The 21,835-nt window shown below is 41.9% G+C and overlaps 1 protein-coding gene across 1 annotated transcript in view; it reads left to right on the top strand.

Moving 5' to 3' along the window:
- WDR82 (WD repeat domain 82) overlaps window positions 1–18,875 on the top strand; it is a 34,919-nt gene extending 16,044 nt beyond the window's left edge. The window contains exons 2-9 of the mRNA XM_026656680.2: window positions 1,508–1,605; window positions 6,304–6,370; window positions 6,617–6,716; window positions 9,193–9,309; window positions 10,740–10,895; window positions 12,700–12,769; window positions 15,351–15,493; window positions 16,518–18,875. Of these exons, the coding sequence (XP_026512465.1) occupies window positions 1,508–1,605; window positions 6,304–6,370; window positions 6,617–6,716; window positions 9,193–9,309; window positions 10,740–10,895; window positions 12,700–12,769; window positions 15,351–15,493; window positions 16,518–16,547 (781 nt within the window). The 3' untranslated portion in view covers window positions 16,548–18,875. The remainder of the gene's footprint in view (window positions 1–1,507; window positions 1,606–6,303; window positions 6,371–6,616; window positions 6,717–9,192; window positions 9,310–10,739; window positions 10,896–12,699; window positions 12,770–15,350; window positions 15,494–16,517) is intronic.
- Window positions 18,876–21,835: the final 2,960 nt, after the last annotated feature.

Here is a 21,835-nt window from a genome sequence, read left to right as displayed (position 1 = left end):
GGAAGTTCGATTGCCAGCCGTCGAACTACCGCGTAAGTATAGACAAGCCCTAACACTTGAAAAAATGCTTGAGAATTTGATCAGTGGTACAGCCAAGGTAAATTACAGAGGGACATGGAATTGGGAGAAGATTTAGTGGGCTAGTAACAGGTTTGATTACTGGAATTTGGAGTTTTAATACAAAGTCTCACTCAGTATCTATGGAAAATTTGAATGAATACTTATTTATACATAAAATGTGGTTGTCAGATCGTTCAGTTTCAGACAATCTACCTACCTGAGTTCCCTCTGGTTGTAAGCAGAAACTGAAACCTTACACTGTAGTATGTTGCTGTTAAAGTTTGTCCATTTGTATTCTGAAAACAAAACCAATTAATTTGTAACTGAAAAACTTCCTCTAGCATATTCAGGCATTTACTGAGGATCTTGACATGTCAGAATTTGACTTTTAGGCTATCAGAGAAAAATTAGATAGAGGTTACTGAAATTTGGGAGTGCTAGAAGCAAACAGTATGTGTGGGTTCCCCTCCTCCCTCCCCCAATAACATTTGTGTATTGGCCTTTTGACTTGTGGAAGAAATGTCAAAGATGTTCCCAAAACGTTTCTTAAAGCTGAGCCAGAGTCTTCCACTGCTTAAGAATGAATGAAAAAGAGAGTTTTGGGTTCTTTTAAGGTATTGGAAAAGAATCCAAGTTACACTTCTCTAGGGTGTGTGTGCATGAATGTAGCATTAATGAAAGCAAGGAACAGACTGCCGTAACTTGTACTAGGTTTAGGCTACGTCCTCACTACGGGGGGGGGGAGGGGGGTAGATTTAAGATTCGCAAATTCAGCTACGCGAATAGCGTAGCTGAATTCGACATATCGCAGCCGACTTACCCCGCTGTAAGGACGGTGGCAAAATCGACCTCCGCGGCTTCCCGTCGACGGCGCTTACTCCCACCTCCGCTGGTGGAGTAAGAGCGTCGATTCGGGGATCGATTGTCGCGTCCCGACAGGACGCGATAATTCGATCCCCGAGAGGTCGATTTCTACCTGCCGATTCAGGCGGGTAGTGTAGACCTAGCCTTAGTGTCTCATGCAGTAGCTTATACCACACAACTTTATCAACTGTTGCCCATTCCTAGCTTAAAACACCCCTGCAATTGCAATTCCACATGTTTCCTGAGCTGGCATGAGCATGTGTCAAATTCTACAGTGACTATTGTGGTGATATCTTGTTCACTAGAGACTAAAATGAGTCCTATTGATTATCTTAGGTTTTTAATCTAGGTCCCTACGGGTGGAAGGCTAATTCATTAGTGCACTATGTGACAAGGTCCCTTATGGTTCTGTTTTTTGGTTTTTAAAGATCTCAACAGTTTTCCTTCCTCATAAAAGGACCTGGATATCTCAAAGGACTTGTAGTGTTAAGTTACTAAAAAGTAGACTAATAGTTGGTAGGTTGCAGCTTCTACTTTTGTGTGTTGAAGTAGACATAATTATGTCTGTATTTTCTTTTGACAGACCAAAGAGAACACTGTATAGTAAAAAGTATGGAGTGGACCTAATCAGATACACACATGCTGCCAACACTGTGGTGTACAGCTCCAACAAAATAGACGGTAAGTGACTATGTTTAATCTTTCTGCACTTAGATGGCACACCCAGATAAACCATAGTGGAGGGCTGGGGAAAGCTTTGGTCTTGACTGACATGAATGGGCTCATTTTTAGCAACCTCTAGGACGGTGGCAAACAGACATGTTCATCTTTAAAGTATAACTCAGTCATTCCCTAACATATAATGACCTATTGTTGCTAATTATAGTTCCCCTTTGCTATAATAACCAGAGTTAACATGATTTAATAGTTGAAGGGAGATGAGTTCTATTCTTGACTCTGTTGTTGACTGGCTGTTTGATATTGGTCCAATCATTTTAGCTTCTGTGACTGTTTCAAATAAACATGTTTACTACCTTACTAGTAAAAAGCAACAGAGGGTCCTGTGGCACCTTTAAGACTAACAGAAGTATTGGGAGCATAAGCTTTCGTGGGTAAGAACCTCACTTCTGTTAGTCTTAAAGGTGCCACAGGACCCTCTGTTGCTTTTTACAGATTCAGACTAACACGGCTACCCCTCTGATACCTTACTAGTGAAGCTTTGAATAGTTACGCCTTGAAAATTGCCATTGTGAAGATTCCCCCTCCCCCCCTTTCAGTGACTCCACAGCAAATGATGTTCAAGCTAACATTTTAAAAACTGGTGTGTGTGTGTGTGTGCTTTCTAACAGCCTTTCAAATTCAATTTGAGATCAGGAGGCAAACTTTGTTCTGGCTAGTGCTTCATCACTGATTAAGATTCAGTATCTGGAACTTAGTTAACAATTCTGTGGGTTCCATTCCGGCTCATGCAAGTGTGCTCTTATAGCTGTGTTGGCTTTGCAGTACCAGCAGGAGTAAAGAGTAGCTTAACAAAAGAATTGTCAAAGCAAGTAGATGACTCAAAACAATAGGTAGCATTTCTATAGTATCTTTCACCTCTGTATCTCAAAGTGCCTTACAAAGATAGGGATGGATGTATTCTCCCCATTTGTACAGAATGGAGGGCAGGAAACTGAGGTGACATAGCAAATCACTAACTAAGCCTGGTGTAGAACACATCTCTCCTGCGTCCAATCTTGGCTTTGTCCATTAGCCCCTCTGCTTTCCCAGTATAATATGCATGAGCAACCCATCTGTTTCAAAGTGTTATTTTTTTCCATAGTCATTTTTCATCATAACTGCACTTCATAATTTTCAATGAATTAAAGTTGCTTTCAGAGCCTGGGGTGAAAGGATTAGTTGGGTGTTAAAAAGTTTTGATTTAATTCATCAGCTCCCACAGGTACACATTCTTTCCTCAGCAAAGTGATTCTTCTTCCCTGTGTCAGAAACAGCTAGTGTAAATGGCTGTGCTGCAATGTCAGGAATCCTTGGAGAACTTCATTCTTGGTGAAGTTCCCATTCAATTTTCTGATCCTCCTATAGCTTTCTCTCGTGGTTACAATTTATTTTGTGCACTTACTGACTGTCTCATTGTAATGATAGTGTTTTAATTTTGCATCAATCTCCATTGTGGTATCATTCATTGAGAGAAGCTCTGACTCGGTGGAATATTTGTTTAGTTTCTTTAAATCCATTTTATTAAGGTGGTATTTGTAATTTGATGGTTTGAAGTTGATTATCATTTTGTGTTTTCCCTTTGATTAGCTTTTAAAGCAAATACACTGGTGATAGAAATGGATTAGAAAAATATATTACTGGTATTTGTACTGCAAGTAATTGTAAACTGGCCTGAGAGAACTGGCATGCTTCCCTCCTGTGGTGGTCCATGTGGTGGTCCATACTCTGCGTAGTCCATAATGAGTGAAACTATGGGCAAGTGTACAGGATGTTAACTTTTCAGGATGTTGCATTTACAGAAAGAAGGGTGAAATGAAGCCATTCCTTTACTGTACAAATGCTGGTATTTGCACACAAGTACATATATGCCTCTGAATTGCTTCTGATCCAGTTCTTTCTGAAGGGTTCCTCAAGAGCTTCAAACCTGGTTCTTCTTGCCTAATTCCAGGCTGAGGTAGTAGTTTGTACAGTTTGAGGGTCTATGATACCACCCGGTACAGGAGATAACTGTACAGGCCACTGCCTTGCCTGGGACAGAGCACTGTCGGCTAAAAGGATCACCCACTCATGCTTCACAAATGGTTTGTATTTAGCAGAGAAAGGTGAGATTCCAACTGCATTCTTCTGAAACAAGTAACTGCAGTTTTTAGCAGAAAAACTAGGAATATACACTAAATTTGCTGTGTAAAAGCAGGTAAGTACTAACAATAATGGGATGTAAAACTGATGATTTTGGTGGATTGACTTATGGCATTTGATAATCATCTGGAGGTACTCAAAGGAGAAGAAGCCTTTCAGAATGGTGCATCAGTCTGAGCTATTCATGCTTGGTCACAAAGTTACCCTTAAATTTATCTTGCCAAACTCTGGGGGACTGTGCAGAACTCTGACCTCAGCTGACTCAATGGAAAATCTTTGTCAAGAATTGATGGATTTGAGGGATTTTCTATGTAACATGTGTTCTACAGAAAAAGGCATTTAGAAAAATATTCTAGCCTTCCAGATGTCAGGAATGTTCCCCACAGATTACAAACTCATTACCCTCACCCTGCCTTGCAGAAAAGTCATTTAGCCTGCCAGCTAGTATTGCAATAACAAAGGTGAAAACAGAATTTTCCACCTTTACCTTAATTTGGTATTAATTTCGCAGTCTCAGCACCACTTGTCGATGTAACAGTATTGAACATGTCAACCTGAATAAACACTCAACAGGTGTCAAAGCTTAAAAAAAAAAAAAACACAAAAAAGCTCTGCTTTGGTTTCCTATAACATCAGTCTTTTTGTCCATCTATATTTCTAAAACAGGGTGTATGTAAGAAATTGGTAGGGAGTTAGCTGCTTTTATTTTCCCCTCTTTCTTTCTTTTTGTCTCCCCTAGTAAAAGTTTACTGCTGATGTTGGAGGCTTAATTTGGTCTTCTTTGCACATCTCCATTCACAAATGTATGTGCAAGTAAAAGTGGTTCATATTCTCAACACTTGTACTCAAGTATTTTATGGTCTGCAGAATTCTTTTGATCTGTGGTGAAAAATCTCAATAGAATCTTCCACAAGAAAAAATGCTGTTAGGCTTGAAATTAGACGAAGGTTTCTAACCATCAGAAGGGTGAAGTTCTGGAACAGCCTTCCGAGGGAAACAGTGGGGGCGAAAGACCTCTCTGGCTTTAAGATTAAGCTTGATAAGTTTATGGAGGGGATGGTTTGATGGGATAACGTGATTTTAGTCAATAGGTCAATAACGTGCCATCGCTGGTAATTAGTAACAATTGTCAATGAGGGTCTGGCTGGAGAATCTTGCCCGCATGCTCGGGGTTCTGCTGATCGCCATATTTGGGGTCGGGAAGGAATTTTCCTCCAGGGTAGATTGGCAGAGGCCCTGGAGGTTTTTCGCCTTCCTCTGCAGCATGGGGCAGGGGTCGCTGGCTGGAGGATTCTCTGTGACTTGAAGTCTTTAAATCATGATTTGGGGACTTCAAGAGCTGAGTCAAGGGAGAGAATTATTCCAGGAGTGGGTGGGTCAGCTTTTGTGGCCCGCATCATGCGGGAGGTCAGACTAGATGATCATAATGGTCCCTTCTGACCTTAAAGTCTGAGTCTACTGCAGTCTATATTCAGTGAAGGCCACTTAAAAGAATTACTGATTTCAGAATACTGTGATCAGTTCTGTCCCGTGCTATATTACGTTTTTATAAAGAAATTGCTGTTAGATGAAAAGGATCTCTTCTTCTGTTCTCATCATGTATTCCTCCTTTACCCCCAAAGCTTTTTCCAGTCTGGAAGAGGTGCAGAGAAAGTACAAAGGCAACAAGTGTTTGGTTTAAAAAAAAAAAAAAAAAAAAGCCCCTCCGTCTGAGGAGTTTGGTTTTTAATGCCTGTGCTTAGCTGTTAGTATTTAAATGGTCCCAGCCTGGCTTTGACGTTCACATCTCAGACTGTCTACACTACAGCCTATGCCAGCAAAACTTGCGTCACTCGGTGGTGTGAATATTCCACACCCCTGAGCAGCATAAGTTATACCACCATAAGAGCTAATGTGCACAGTACTATGTCGGAGAGAGAGCTTCTCCCACCGATATAGGTTATGATACTCTTGAAGGTGGGCTTTTTTTTAATGCTGACGGGAGAGCTCTCTCTATTGGCATAGAGCGTCTTCACCAGATGCTGTATGTGTAGACATGGCCTCACTATCGTTTTGAGTGGCAGAGTTCACACCTTTGCAGTGGTTATTTAGCTGGAGACAGTTCTTCCTGCATGGCTGCATTAACAGGACTATGGCATTTGCATGATAAATCTATACTCCATTTCCAACTGGAAATGCTGGCACCAACTTTTAGAAAGCTGTAGTTTTGTGAGAAATGCTTGAGTAAAAACTTGAGTTACTTGATTTTTATTTTGCTTCAATAACTTTGGAGCAGAGAACTGTATATGTCTCATGGCAATTCATTTACACTATGTGAAGTATTCGTATTATCTCCAGACCATTGGGAACATCCTGACTAGTTCTGGTGTTTTTTCCTTCCGGACTGCTTGGTTTCAGTTTCTCATTCAGTTGATCCCATTTTAACATCCCTCTTGAAGACAAAGCAGACCATCGTTGCTATCTGTTGGAGAAGGTTTATTATATGATATATGCTTATGTGTTTCTTATATTTTCTTGCAGATACAATCCGTTACCTCTCCCTACATGATAATAAATACATCCGATATTTTCCAGGGCACAGCAAGAGGTAAGAGATGTGACAAGGGGACACTTTGGTGATGGAGATCTTGGTGGCTATGAAACAGAACAAGAGAGGCTAAAGCAGTGTTGTAATAAACCTAAACCATGTTGGACTGAATTCACTTTACTTCTCATGCCATAAAAAAATGTTAAGTATTTTGAACTTGTGTGAAGCCAACAGGATAATAGTTACATTGCTAACTTTCTTGTATACCTATGTAATACCTGATATAGCTAATCTTCTGTATTGCAGAGTGGTTGCCCTGTCCATGTCTCCAGTGGATGATACCTTTATTTCTGGATCACTTGATAAAACCATCCGACTTTGGGATCTCCGGTCTCCAAACTGCCAGGTGGGATACCAAATTCACTTGCCTGTCTGCTGACAGTTGTCATGAAATGTGCAAGAAAGAGTTTCTAGTTTGAAATGATGAAAAAATGGGTTGTAGATTAAATAGGTGGTCTGGTTTTTATACTATCATGAAGTATTTCTTGGTCCCTACCAGCACCTCCTGGAATTCAAAAGAAGTCACCTCAGGCAGAATCTCTCTTTAGACTTGTGCATACACTGTGTCCTCACTCACTTTCCTCCAGGGTCCTATCTTGGGGAAGTGCTGGAAAGGCAAGAAAACAGCAACTTCTGGAGCTGATGAAACAAGATGCTAGTTGGATGTTGTCAGCATATTAATGACACTGTAGCCTCAAACAGCCTTCAGTCTTCGCTAGAAGTCTCCCATGTACCTTGGAATCAGTGGTGACAGAATGGGACCCCTTACTTGAGTGCTCTGGCTTTTTGTTTTAAAATGAAAAACATTAAGCAGTTAAATACACAAGCAGACTTAGAGCCACGAGGATTTCAGGGTTTCCCAGCTGTGTTAAACTTAGTGAAGCTGGAAGATTCACTCTGTGTTAACACTGCAACTTTGTCTATGATAAGCCCTTACTGTTTCAAGTGCTGTGCATGTTATAACTAATTTGACAATTATCCAAAATGCTGTCTAAAGCTTACTATAACATTTTATATTTATTAACATATAAAACATTTTATATTTATTAACATTTATTACCAGTTACCTCCATTATGCTGTACTTCTGGTTTCATAGTAAAATCCCTCCAAAGCAGAAACTTGAATAGGCTTTCTCATAAAATGGACGCTGAAAGTACCTGGCATTCACACAGCTTGACTCTTGCAGTGTTTGTGGTGTTGAAAAATGTTTGTGGAAGAGGCTGGCAGGTCCTAAACATGCCTCCATTCTCACTGGGAGCACAGAGAGAGACAGTCACTGATTCATGAGGACCAGCTGTAAAGCACAAATTGAAAACTCTTTTTTACTCACAACATAGTTATACCTGCCTAAGAAATAAGCCCTTTAATTCAGAAACCTCACTTTTCTTTGGTAGTGTGCATGTTGGTAAGAGCCTCTTGCTTTCTAAACTTTAGCTTGGTCTTCATGGGAAGTCAGCAGATGCTGCTGACATGACATTGTTCTCCACATCTCACTTCCATTCTATGTGCGACTTTATGTAATTTTGACATTGTAATAATCTTAGTCTTAGGGAAGACTGGTAAACTATCTCTTTAAAAGTCTAATTTCCCCTGCTTTGCAGGTTCATGCAGAGGGCTTGTCTAAACACAATGTTGCATCAGTTTAACTAAATCGATGTAAGAGTGTCCACTAAGCAAAAAGAACAGGAGTACTTGTGGCACCTTAGCTGTAGCCCACGAAAGCTTATGCTCAAATTTCTCTAAGGTGCCACAAGTACTCCTGTTCTTTTTGTGGATACAGACTAACATGGCTGCTCCTCTGAAACCTGTCACTAAATAAAGCTGCACTAGGTTATCTAAGTTATTTAATGTAACACCTGTAGTCAAACCACTGCAAAGTTTGTGCTGAGTGAGAGAATTTGTCCCTTACTCTTATGCTAATCCTTGTGTGGGAATCTGATCCCTTTAGTTTAACAGTTTTTGCCTCTAGCTTTTAGAAGGTTTGGTTTTGTGTTAAATCAGCATAGGTAGGCAGTGACTGTGTTTGTCAGAGCTGCACCTGGGTGCTCATCTTCCTGAATGGTCAGTGTTTTAGCCCCACAACCTCCAGCCATGTGTTGCCATCACTTCCAGCAGGAGTGCTTTGTGAAACTCTCAGAAGTGATAATTGTTACCAATACAAGATGCGTCTCCCTTCTCCCACAGAATTGCGGTATGTTGCCTCTGCAGCACTCCTTGTTCTGGTTGGTTACTTCTGTTCTTGTGATGTACATTTCTTTCCCATCAGAGATGTAGATGGGTGTTGAGCAGGGGGTGTATCTGAATTGTTTTCCTAAATTTCTTCAGCGGTAATTTAGACCAGTCAATTCCTTCCTCCCAGAAGCAATTGGATTATTTCACCTTAATAGTGAAGTTAATGTAAAGTCTTTCTCATCTCTGTTCTAAACCTTCTAACTTTAGAATGCATTAAATTGACTAACCTCTTAGCATTGTCCTTTTCACGGTGTCCCATAATCATCACATGCCACTAGGGATGAGTTGAGGCCATGTATTTAGTTCCTCATACCCTTTCTGGATGGATGGCCACTTAGCCACTTCTCCAAACTCTTTGTTCATACTCCATGTACAGAATTGAGAGGCTAATGCCAGTGTGGGACATGAGAAGCCACCTTTTGAAAGATTCTTAATAAGACTGAAGACTGACAACTGAAAACCCAGCTGTTCTACCAGCAGACTGCCCTGCTGGATCTGTGCACGGCTGAGGGAGCTGTCAGGAATGGACTTAGTGCATATGCTTGTATTCCCAATTTGAATTCATATTTAACTGTTTTCCATGTTCTAGGGTTTAATGCATCTTCAGGGGAAGCCTGTATGCTCCTTTGACCCAGAGGGGCTGATTTTTGCTGCTGGAGTCAATTCTGAAATGGTGAAGCTGTACGATCTCCGCTCTTTTGACAAGGTAAGAGACAAGCTAGATGCATTTCTGACATTTTATAGCTTACTAGAAACAGCATGTAAACCCTGGACTTGGAGCATCCCCTGAAACATCTTAGCATGTGCTACAGCCAGCAGCACCAAGGAGATAATACTTAATATATGAAGAGAGCTTTGTATAAGAGTTTCTTGTACAAGTAGGTGCCACCACCAGATCCTTAAATCCCATTTTGGACCTACCTCTAAATTCATTCTAGCCAGAGAATTATTAAAATCTGAGTCCCTAGACCAACTTCTTGCAAAAAGCATTTGTCCTGGGTTATGTCCCGTCTACTGACCCAACCACTTCTCACCTTCCTATCTCTTTCTCTCAGACATTTGCTTTCCCAACATGTTTTGTCCCCTATCATATGCCTTTGCATCCTCGTGCTCCCCCGCCAACATACTTAGCACTGAACTATACTCAGTTTCCTTAAACTCTTTTTCCTGCATCATTTGGGGTCTTTGATAACAGTATCTCCAAGACTGGTTATGAATCTGGTCCACCTTCTGAGGTTCAGGCTATGCTGTTACCTCAGAAGCCAGGCACATTGCTACACAGAGTGGGGTCTGAAGCACAATCTACCAGTGCACAATCCACTTGTTCTCTGTCTTCTGCCCCAGGAGAACTGGCATCAGAGACTAGACAGAGAGCTTGGGAGCAAGCCTATGGGGTATCATCACTGAGGAGCTGAATGGCATTGCTACCTTTATGATGATGCCTCTGGGTGTAGGGAGGCTGATAGGAGTCAGGTGGGAACCCATTTTTCAGGCTTCCTGTGGGAAGCAGCAGTTAATGTTTCTTCCTCCTTGCTGGCTGTGCTGTCTAGGTCAGGTGGACCTAGCAGCAACATCAGAGAGAGAAGGAAAACTGTAACTGGACGACAGTAGTTGCAAACAGGCGGAAAACATCTGTTTTTAGATGAGAGCAACAGTGCTGATGCTCCAGCCCTTAGTTTAAATTAGGTTTGGGGGCCTTGTTAGCAAATGGCCACTATATTGTACATTAAATCTGTCCCTGTATAATCAGATGTAATGTGAGAATTGATTCTTCTCTCTGGTGACTGTAGTGGTGAACCAGATGTTTGTTCACTGTCATTTCCTTTATGGTGGTGAAACCACAAGTTTCCTAAACATCCTGTTGTGGTTTGGTTGCTATTGGAGATGACAGAATCGTGGCATGTCAGAACACTGCTGCATCACAATATGACAGGTTGTTGCTACTCTCCCCTGCCATCTTTTGCGTGGCAGCTAGTACTGGATTGTTCAATATCAGTCTGGTTTGTTTCCTTTTAGGAATCTAAAATGTTTTCCTGTGCTGGAGATAGATACTTTTTTACCAACAAAGTTAAATGTTTGGGTGCACATGCATACAAATCATTTCCCCCTCCTCCATTTTTTTTTTTTTTTTGGAAGGGTCCATTTGCTACATTCAAGATGCAGTACGATCGAACCTGTGAGTGGACAGGCTTGAAGTTCAGTAACGACGGGAAGCTCATCCTCATATCAACCAACGGAGGGTTCCTTCGACTGATTGATGCCTTTAAGGGAGCTGTATTGCATACGTTTGGGGTGAGCATGCTGTCTTGGTTGCCTTCTTGGAAACTGCTCTGTCTTCGCTACGTCCTTGTCAGGGGTGGGACTATTAGCTTGGAGGATAAAACACCCCAGTTCCATGTATTCCAGGGGCAGGTCTCTTGGAGCTCCCTTCCAGCTGCAGTAATAGAAATAGCTGATGCCCTGTGGATCAGGAGACAAGTGTTAAGGAAAGGGCTTCTTTACTAATTTGCTGCTTATTGGTCCCCTGATTTTATCTTGGGCCTTGATTTAACTTTGTAGTGTAAACAACTTAAGTTACATGGACGTACAGCCATTTCTGTAATTAAACCACTGTTGCATGTCCACACTATGCTCCTTGTGTCAATGGAGCACATCCACAGTAGCAACTCTTCTATCAACAGAGAGCAGTGCACCGTGGGTAGCTATCCCACTGTACAACTGGTCACAAGGTGTCTTAGGAAAGGGTTTGCAATGTCACTTGGGGGCAGGTTCAGCATTACATGATGCAGGTTTTTCAATCCCATCATTCCATGGGTATTCAATTGCCCTGGTAACCTGCAAGCCAGCCATCTCTGTCAGAAAGCATGGACCCTGAACTGCTGTTTGGTATTGTGCTGTGCGTTATGAATACAAGGCTATAAGAAAAAGCTGAGGTTAGCATGGGTGTGGAATAAAAAAATCTATCTATGTAATGCTGAGGTAAACTTCATACATGCAGGGGAAAGTATCTTTAAAGGGGAGGGAACGGGGATTCACAAGGACATACACCAACGAGGCTCTCGCAGCTGCATGACTGTGAGGCTGTCATTGTGTTTAATCTCCTGCGGGGTAGTGTGCCTTGGATACTGCTGTGGTCCTGGAAGATATATGGAGCGTGATGCTCTGCATCAGAGCAACTGTTTGCCTCCCTTGCTTCTAGTATGCCTGCCACAGCTCTTTGATTTTTACAAGCCCTTCTCCTCCATGCCCCAAGCAATCTGGCTGTAGATGTCAAAGTTCCTAAGGCTGGAGTGGAGCTGTGACTGCACAGCCTCCTTTCCCCACAGACCCAGGTGATCCAGCACCTCCTGTGTACTCCAGGCAGGAGTGCGTTTGCCATGTGGGGCCGGCATGGTCAACTGGGCAGTTCCTGTTGGAGAGCTCTCATAGAAAGAACAAGTTCAAAACTTCCTGGGGCTTTAAAAGGGGAGGAAGTGCACGCCTGTATACCTGGCTGCAGGGCAGTAGAGATCAAAATGGTGACTAGACCGGTCATGGCAGGCATTGTGGGAACATGTCTTGGAGGTCACTTAGGTTGAAGTAAGCAATGCAGTGTCTACGCTGACACTGTGTCGCTCTAACTACGTTGACCTAAGCTTTAAGTCTCTCATCAAGGTGGTATTATTAGGTTGGCATAGGAGGTGTGTTGAAGCGGCGGGAGGAGCATTGTAGTGTGTACACCTCCAGAGTTAAGTTGATGTAATCTGCCTTATGTCAATTTAACTTTGTAGTGTAGACAAGCCCTTAATCTTGACTCACTTGAAAACTTCTCTCCCTGTTCCCTTTTAGAAATTACTTGTGATATTTAACTCCCTTTAATGGAGCTTTCGAAGCTCTGCTAATGAGGGGAAAGTGTTTGGTTTAGTACCTTGATAAATTATTGCCCACTCCTAATCCTTACATCTGTGCTCTGTCCCCTCCTGTGGCACTTGGAGGGCTTTGCATAGTACAGTCTGTAATGCTTGGGGGAGGGGCTCCTGTTCTTCAGCTAGAAGAATGGTTTGACATGTCCCCCTTGCCACAGGCTTGAAGGCATTTAACTTCTTTTGTATTGTAGGGTTATAACAACAGTAAGGCTGTCACGTTGGAGGCATCATTCACACCAGATTCCCAGTTCATAATGATTGGTAAGATATCCTTACCCCCTTGTAGCCTGCCATTGTGGGTCTTACTAACAAGGCAATTTGAGTGCTGTGAAACTGGGTATTGATATAATTAAACTGAAAGTTGGTTTAAAGGCTGCAAGAGGCTATTTTAGGACTTACAAAATGCTTTCCTCACTGTGCTGTGGGAGACACTTACAATGCTCTCAAAATTCTGTCATTTCAATACAATGTACTTTAAGGTTTAATTTAGTAGGTAGGTCTGTCCCTGTTTCCCACTGGCCAAGTGTCCGCATCACATATTACCACTACAGCTGACACTAATTCATAGCTTGGCTGGCAATCTCAGCCAAGAGGAAGAATAGAAAGGGCTACCGACTGAACTTCCCTCTTACCGTCACCCCCAAGAGTTGGTCCTCTCAGGCTGCTGTTGAGATGGATTGGCAGAGCAGCATGGGTAAAGTTGTGTGTAGTAGGAAAAAGCAACTGAAGTAGTTTAGAATGTTGCAGCCTCCCTCCATCCTACCTGCAGACTACATTCTTTACCTTTTTGGGCTACCTGTGTACTGTAATCTGCGCAGTATCAGCTGGGATATCCTAGGATACACTGCCCCCAGTGAATGTAAGCTGAGCTGCAAAGCGAGTCCACCATCTCTACATTCATATTCCTTGTAAAGATCCTCCTTACAGTGATGATTACAAGAAACTAACTGTCTGATATGGCTAGACTGGAGGTAGTTCTGGATAATCTATATACTACACACAAAGTTATAACACTGCATTATTAACTTACTACCCAACATGGCCAATTTCTCTCTCTCTCTCTCTCTCTATCATATAGAGTATTGCCTCCCCCATTACCTTCTTTCAGTTCTTCATGTATACATGAAACTACCCTGTATACTTTGGATATGCTAATGTTGAAATCTAGCTGGTCATCAGTAACCTGCCCATAAGTTCTTCTTAATAACTAAAGTTAAATCTAGGATGGTATTTCGGTCTCTCAGGAAAGACCATTCTGGTGGTGGTTCTTTATTCTGGTGGATGATTTCCCTTCTGATCCTGCAGGCCCTCATTTTATCCTCTGAAGACAGCTCCGTTCTGCATGTTTTACCCTTCTTGCCAGGAAACATCCCTTCTCTAACACTTTTTGGTATCCTCAGTCCTCCTGCTGTTGGACAGATTCACTTCTTTCTCAACTTTGCATTATTCTGGAGTTTAGCAGTTGTAGGGACATTTTTTTCCATTTTACTTTGTGCAGTTTGACTAATTTACCCTGGGTGCCCACTTAGTTTCTTTCCTGAAAAGCCCATATAGACAAAAAGGAAACAGAAAAAGCCTTCTTCTTTTTAGGGATTTTGTTAAAAAGTCAGGATATCTTATATAAAAGAGGTTATACCAAAGACTAAAATATTTTTGGAAAGAGGCCAATTTTAAAAATTCAGGGTGTCCCATTAAAATGGAAATTTGTAGACTTCTGCTATAAAAACATGTATTTAGTAGTGATGAGAGTTGAAACGTCTTTAACAAGCTTGGCCATTCACATGTAGCGTAACTCACTGAAATCTGGTTTACCATACCCTTTGATTGTTTGCAGACTGCACAATTTTCAGTGACTAGATTGCACTTCTATTGCCTGATTTTCAGCAAGCTGTTGTGCACATGTGTGAATCTTGGATTTGATTCTGCATGTAACTAGTAAGATGCTTACCTTGCTCTGTGTATGAACTGGGCATTTGTGCAGATGAATACTTTATGCATGTACTTGGAAGATGGAATAGATACATGTGCAGCTTGCTGAAAACCAGGCCTTTAATGATCTGCAAATTGCAGGATTATAATCAGATGGCTTTTAGGATGCCACTGAGTTTTATTTAGCACTCCAGCTACCTTTTAACAATGCCTTTTATCCTCTGATGTTGGTCTTCAAGCCATTAATGTGCATAGCAAAGCTCTTTCCTTCGTAGTGCTGGTCTACACTAGAAAATTAGGTGAACCTTGCTATGTTGCTCAGGGGTGTGAAAAATCCACACACCTGATCAACATCGTTAGGCTGACCTAAATCCCCGTGTAGACAGCACTAGGTGAATGGAAAAATTCTTCTGTCGACCTAGTTACAGCCTCTCAGGGAGGTGGATTACCTACGCCCATGGGAGAATCCCTCTTGTCGTCATAGGTAGTGTTTACACTGAAACACTACATCGGTGTAGCTGCTATTGTACCACTAGCGTTTTAAGTGTAGGCAAGACTTCACTCTGCTAATGCCAGCTGTCATCTTCTGCGGAATGAGATGGCTTGTTGGGCTGCATCAGACTTGAGTATATAAAGAGTTATTTTGATCAAATCCATATACTCCCTCTTTGTAGCTATACCCCCACAACAAGTTGGGGTAAATTCTCCCTTCAGACTTGTAGGTACAAATTCCGCTGACTTTGAATGGCGTTCTGTATGGGAAGCATTTGGCCCTGCAACCTTTTTAAAAAGCTGGCAATCAGAGATTGATTCCTGTAGGTCTGCTAGCTCTCTTCTGGTGTCTCCATTACACTTTGACATTCTGTCCGCTGTGTTGGCCTTTTATGTGTATTATGTCTTCTCCAACCCACAGGTTCAGAGGATGGAAAAATTCATGTCTGGAATGGGGAGAGTGGGATGAAGGTGGCTGTGTTGGATGGGAAACACACAGGTCCTATAACCTGTCTGCAGTTCAATCCCAAATTCATGACCTTTGCCAGTGCATGTTCCAACATGGTAAGAACACAAGTCCATCCTTTTCAGCCTGAGGGTCAAACACCTTATTTCTGGTAGGTCAGTGAGCCAGAATTAATATTGAAGTAGATTCTCTGCCCTCTTCTATTCCCTCAGTGGCTTGAGCATTGGCCTGCTAAACCCAGGGTTGTGAGTTCAATCCTTGAGGGGGCCATTTAGGGAACTGGGGTAAAAATCTGTCTAGGGATTGGTCCTGCTTTGAGCGGGGGGTTGGACTAGGTGACCTCCTGAGGTCCCTTCCAACCCTGATATTCTATGATTCTATTCCCTTTGCACTGCTCAGTGCTAAAGGAGTGGAAACCACCCACAAGTCCCCTGCTGGGGGAGTGCCTAGCCATGCATATGCTTCCCTTCTCACAGCCCCTGGTGCAGAAGTTCAGCTTGAGGCTGGGGGCATTGGGGGAGTAGCTGGTCTTCAGAATTTTCTAATTCTTCTCTCCTGGGCTGCCCTGGTAGTTATCCTTTGCTAGGTCCTCCCCTAAGCTCAGGAAGAGCCAGTCCAACTTGCATCCTGCCCTCCCTGTGATTCCCACAGCCTGGCAGGTGGATGGAAATGTGGCAGTACATTGGGGACAGAAAGGAACAATGTATATGAACACATTGAGAACAAGCAGTGCATGTGCATGCACACAGAAAGATGGGCTTTTTCACACCACCATAATATGGCTGACGTTTCATGAATCCTCCATCATAAACACTGAGAGCTTTAAGGTCCTGTTCATGTTCAGTCTTAGGGGCTTGCTAGGAAGTAGAGTTCTTAACAGTCTAGGAAGGTATGGGAGGACTGCTAGGCCTGAGCATGCCCATGTATTGTGTGTAAGATATAGAATGAGCAGTTGCCTTTGGCAGCATCAGCTTGACATGCATCCCAGTCCAAGCAGGGATACTAATCCTAAACTGCTGGTAGCATGTATCAGATTCCTTGGCTTGCTTTGGGGCTTACTGGGTGAGGAATTTCAGATGCCTATTCTAGCTCTATGCTTACATTTTCTTCTTCTTCTTTTAGGCCTTTTGGTTGCCAACCATAGATGACTAATTCTGAAACCACAATGCCCACTGGGTGGCTTCCATACTGTTAATAGCAGCGTGTTCTTGCGAAGATTGTGTTGGAGCTGCCTACTTCTCCTGGACTGTATGTTCTCATCCATCATACCCACGTACGTTCCTGTATGTCTTTTATTTGCTGCATTCCTTCAGAAGGACTCCTTCATTTGACCTCCGAGAGTTTGATCCTGCTGTACCCAGAAGCTGGGTGCAACATGTAGCTACTTTCCAGTCAAAGTCCAATAGGTTCCAGCAGAACTTGTAACTGGCACAGTGTTACTTTTGAGAACGTGGCAGAGAAATAACGGAAAGTCTGATTTTTATGAAGTTTGCTGCAGTCTCTAAGGTGTAATTGTGTTTTGTTCTCTTACTGTAAACACACAAGGCTACAGACGAACTGCGGTGGGTGCGTGGGATGTGCAATTCTGTCCCACACCTGCATGTTTATCACGCCTGGGATCTCTACAGTGTCACTATTGAATTCTACAAATACAAACTTCATTTGTGCCAAATACAAGCAGACTGACTGTTTTTAACCCAAATGTCAGATGCACAGAGATTTCTTTTGCTATCGAACACTTGGGCAAAGGCTGCATATTCGCATCATGGCATCCATCATCCATTTCTGGTGGTCTAGTGTCTGGCAGACCATACAGGTTTTGCCTGCTGGCAGAGAAAGCTTGAAGCAGCCTCTGTGCCATTCATCATCCCAACATCCAAGGCACACAGAGTACTGAAGAGGTCTGGTGGGCATCCCAAGCAATAAAGGAGTCTGTCAGCAGGAAGATGATTAAAACAAAGACTGAAACTGCAGTAGTCTCCAATACATCTTCCTTCTGTATCATCTTTGCTGATCTTACTTGTAAATATTATGGGGGGAGGATAGTAGGGAGGGGTCATATTTTTTTACTTTTAGGTATTAAAGAGTATGATGTGGGCCAGTATTGTGGGATGAGTTCAGGCTGTTTACCTTCCATTGATGCAGCTTTCTCCTCCTGTTCTGTAAATAAGTCCATTAAATTCTCCCCAAACTGGGTCCAGGCTGTATCCCTTTTGTTAGTAATACTTCCACACACAAGATTTTATTCCATTATGCATTTACTCACACATTGTGCAAGTTCTCAACAATTGCTTAAAAGACTGTGGCTCACCTAAGTTGGATGGTTGTTATCTAAAGCCAAATGGAGAATTTGAGATGTCTATCTGATATCCCTTTTTTCTTGTATTTTGCCCTGGCATTTCTGTAAAGAATGCCCTTGCAGAAGTATTATACCTCTGTTGGATATACTGCACTCTGCTGTCCATTTTTGGGCAATGCAAAAAGTAAACCAAGCCTACCAGCTGGTATTGTTCCACTTTCTTTCTTTTCCTAAGTCATCACATTGTAAAATTGGTCTGATGCATCTCCATTAGCACAATGGGAAAAGTACAGTGTACATGGAGCTATGCACTGTGCTCTCATCTTAACCAAATACTTGCAACCTAGAGGCTGAGCATACAACCTAGGTATATTCGCTTGGAAAATCCATTCTTTGTCTCCTGCTGCTAACCCCACCCTCCCAAAAATGCAAGAGACTGTCAAGGTGGCAATCTGAACAGGGAATAGGCTGATCCTGGATGCCATTTTAGTGTCCTCTCATACCTGAAAATAATTTGTTACACCTCTGGTAATAGTGATCTTGATGCTCCATGTTGTGTAGTTTCCATCTCCACTGTAGGGCCTTGCATCTAATGCAGAGCATGTTCCACTGGAATAATGTATGGGTTTGTGGTACAGCCCACCCCTTTCTCTGCTCCACCCTTGCTTGTTACAACTGTTAGCATAACACACACTTCCATAAGCAAGGGCTAGGGGTGTAGAATGGGTTTCTCGTCACTGCCAGTCCCATTTGAGGTATTAGTGCATGTTGCGCTGCAGCTTTATCTAAGACAGACACTCTGTACGTCATCAAAAGGGCTGCTGTGCATGAGACAGTCTGAGAAATTAATTGTTTGAATCTATGCTGTGACTAAAAAATGCTGTTTAGACTCTGTGATGTGCCTCTGTGCTAATTATACTGTACATGTTTAAAGCCAATTCTATGGTGTGTTCTGTGTTACGCGAGTTAGTCTGTTACTCACTCGGTGGGGATGACAGACTGACTTTCTTTTGATCTCGCCAAACACTTACGCTGCAGGAGTTCCAGATCAGAAATTCCTTTGTATGGCTGCACCAGCATCCCTCCTACTGGCTAATTCTGTGCTGATTTCACCTCAAAAAGCCAAGGGCAAAGGGAGACGGACATCTGTTCTCACACATGACTAGGCTTCTGCAACTGTTTTTTTTTTTTTTTTTTTTTTTTTCAGCCCGCTCTTGTTGCGTTCTGGGCTGTTTAGTGCTATAGCTGCCATTTAGTGTTTTGTGAGCAGCCATATTTTGCAGAGGTTTATAACTTAGCATGTTTATGGTGGTGGTGGGGAGTTTAAAATTAAAAAATACAATTGAGGTTGAAACAATGATAACCTGAAGCAAACTCATTCAGGTTTTTGCAAAGGTGCTTTTAGATGAGTGAAATGAACAGTTAGTCCCCACCAGATATTACTTAGGCAGGGAAGAGACTCAGAAGATTTTTCTTCTGAGAAGTGCCACTTGCAAACCTGCTCTAAACACTTTTCATAAGGCTGTGTTATGTATCCCCAGCTGCATTGTAACCCTCTCAATGTGTATTTGCAGCATGTTTAACGCTATAGAGGGCTGAAATGTTGATCGAAGAATTTGCACATCAGAAACATCAAAAGTTTTCAGGTCAGGAGAAGTTTGCAGGATCAGACACAAGGCGGCACTGATTGTCAGTGTAAAATTGGTAGTATTTTGTCTCTAGGGAACTAGATATTATTCCCTGACTGATTTTCTTTGTTGCATGAGTCTCTCACAATCTTAATGTAGCGATCAGGGTTTCTGACCGGGTTTTAGGAAAAAATGGAAAGAGAACTGACTGTTGCCAAAACAATTATCTGGAAACTTTTAAAAAAGCAAACTCAGTTGCATTCATTAGCTTTCATAGAGCTTAAAGACAGGGAAAAAGGCTTTTAAGGAATATGCAGGGTTTGAAAACTAAAGAATATTAGGAGTGACACTTCAGTACTTTTAGGGGAAACTGGGTATAATCAGAAAAGTACCTCTAAAAATAGCACCACCTTACCCAGCCTACTGTGTGAGAGCTCCATGGCTATACCCTGTCACTTTGACTCTTATTGGCCCAGCAGAGTTAAATAGGGGAGAGTGAGCTAGATTCTGTTTTGCTTCAGGCACTAATCAGTGGAAGTTCTGATTCCGAATCTTCATTACTGGTGGTGTCAGTAATAGTAGTAGAAAGGAGCCCAGCTTGACCTCTTCTCAGATCCATATGAGATTGCAAAGGAGGCAGTTTATATTTATAAAAAATCCTGTCTGTACCCCAATCCTGCAAATATTACATAGGTGCTTAACTTTAAGTATGTGAATAATGCCATTGATGCATGTGTACAAAAATTTGCAGGATTGTGGCATTGATTCATAATCTAATCAGATTTGATAAGCAACTGAGAATAAATAGGGAAGCTACAATCTCTTTTCTGATCACAGTTCTGGCTATATTTGCACTTTAACAATCTGCAACAGGATTTCTGGGTAGCAGGCTGGGATCCTGTTTGCCTTTGAGAGAGGCTGTCCATTGCAACTGCTGTCCTATTGACTATATTCTTGGTTGTGAGTTTGGTTTTGTGAATTTAATTTTTAGGTGGTGACCATCTATTGGAGGAGTGTAAATACATTAATGTCAAATTATGAGATGCCATAAAATACTGCAGATGTGGAAATTCAGTATTGTGGCTATCAAATAAATATTTTGTAGACTGATTTTTTTTGAGTAATGTAGATTCTGCGTTTACTACTTGACAATTAGTTTTACAGTGCATATTTATTTACTGCTTGGAGGGGAAGGGGAAAACTAATTTAAAATCACTGATTTATTTTATTACATTAAAAATGCTCCCTGCCTCTGAAGAGTTTGTTCTACCCAATTATAAGGGTTTGTAATGGAAACCGACATCTTATACTGTCTGTTGTAAGATGCTTTTCTTGCCTTTAAATATACCAGTACCTTGAATAACTAGACATGAGTTTTGTACTGGGACTTGATTGCTCATCTGTGTGTGATTGCACCCCTGGTCAGGTGATTGTTTAGGATTGAACCTGTGACCTCTGGATTTAAAAGCATGAGCCCCAACTGCTTTCTCTATTGGCAAAAGGTCTATTGGCTTGAATGTAGTGGGAGACACAAACCTCTTAACATGGTCTGGCTACTAGAGGACAAAGACCTGCACTAAGCTAATGTCGGTTAAATCGGAGTTGTTTAACCATTAGGTGAATTTTATTGTTGGTTTAACTTGAGAAACAGGAAAAAACAGAATTGGGGAAACGAGTTCTACTAAAGTTCTCCCCCTAAAGTATGGCTACTCTGAGCCTCTTACCTATCCTAACACATTGTTCAGATGGTCAGGAATAAGATTTTTTTATATCCTTTAACTTCTCTAACCTGCCGATCTAATTACATAACGTCTGAGCAAAATGTAATAAATGTGGTGCTATGGTAATGGCTGTCCATAAGCAGGCTGGAAAGAATAACTTGTCAAGATAAATTTCCCTACTGAATTCACCTGAAAGCTATTACAGATTGTAGCAAAAGTAAGGCATGTCTGCTAATGGAAAACCCCTAACTCTGCTTGTGCAATTCTCCAATGTCCTGCTCTACATCTGAAAAGGCTGTTAAAAGATATGAAAAGGAGGGGTCATCTGACTGGAAGTGATGCATTAACAGGTTTCATATGTGAAGGAATCTGTTCAGAAATGGTATTTTTTTCAGTTAGCTCCTTTTATCCCTGTGGAGCTTAAAGCACTCTACAAAGTATGAGACTTTTTATTGTCACAAATCTGGCAGTTGCGGTTGTGAAATGCACCATCTATTTAAGAGTATGCAGACATTTAGGCTAGATAATCCTAAAACAGCTGAGGGAATTCAGCAAGACAAATAGTTGCCCAAATCTGAGCTGAATCCTAGATGTAGTCTGTAGAGCCTAAAACAGTATTGTCACCTCTGAAAGATGGTACTTTCAGCACCATAGTCTTCCCACCATCCTGGGGAATTGGTCTCTGCACTGAATCAGTGCAAAAATACCACCACTTCAATCATCAGCTCTACTTCAAGCAGCCTGAGTCTTCTCTTGAGGTTTTTCAATCTATGTACTAACTGAACCAGGTGA

This window comes from Terrapene carolina, unplaced genomic scaffold (genome assembly GCF_002925995.2).
Source record: "Terrapene carolina triunguis isolate 2854851 unplaced genomic scaffold, T_m_triunguis-2.0 Scaffold232, whole genome shotgun sequence".
Classification (NCBI taxonomy): Eukaryota; Metazoa; Chordata; order Testudines; family Emydidae; genus Terrapene; species Terrapene triunguis.
The sequence above is the reverse complement of the archived record's forward strand: the minus strand, read 5'-3'. Positions and strand labels throughout refer to the sequence as shown.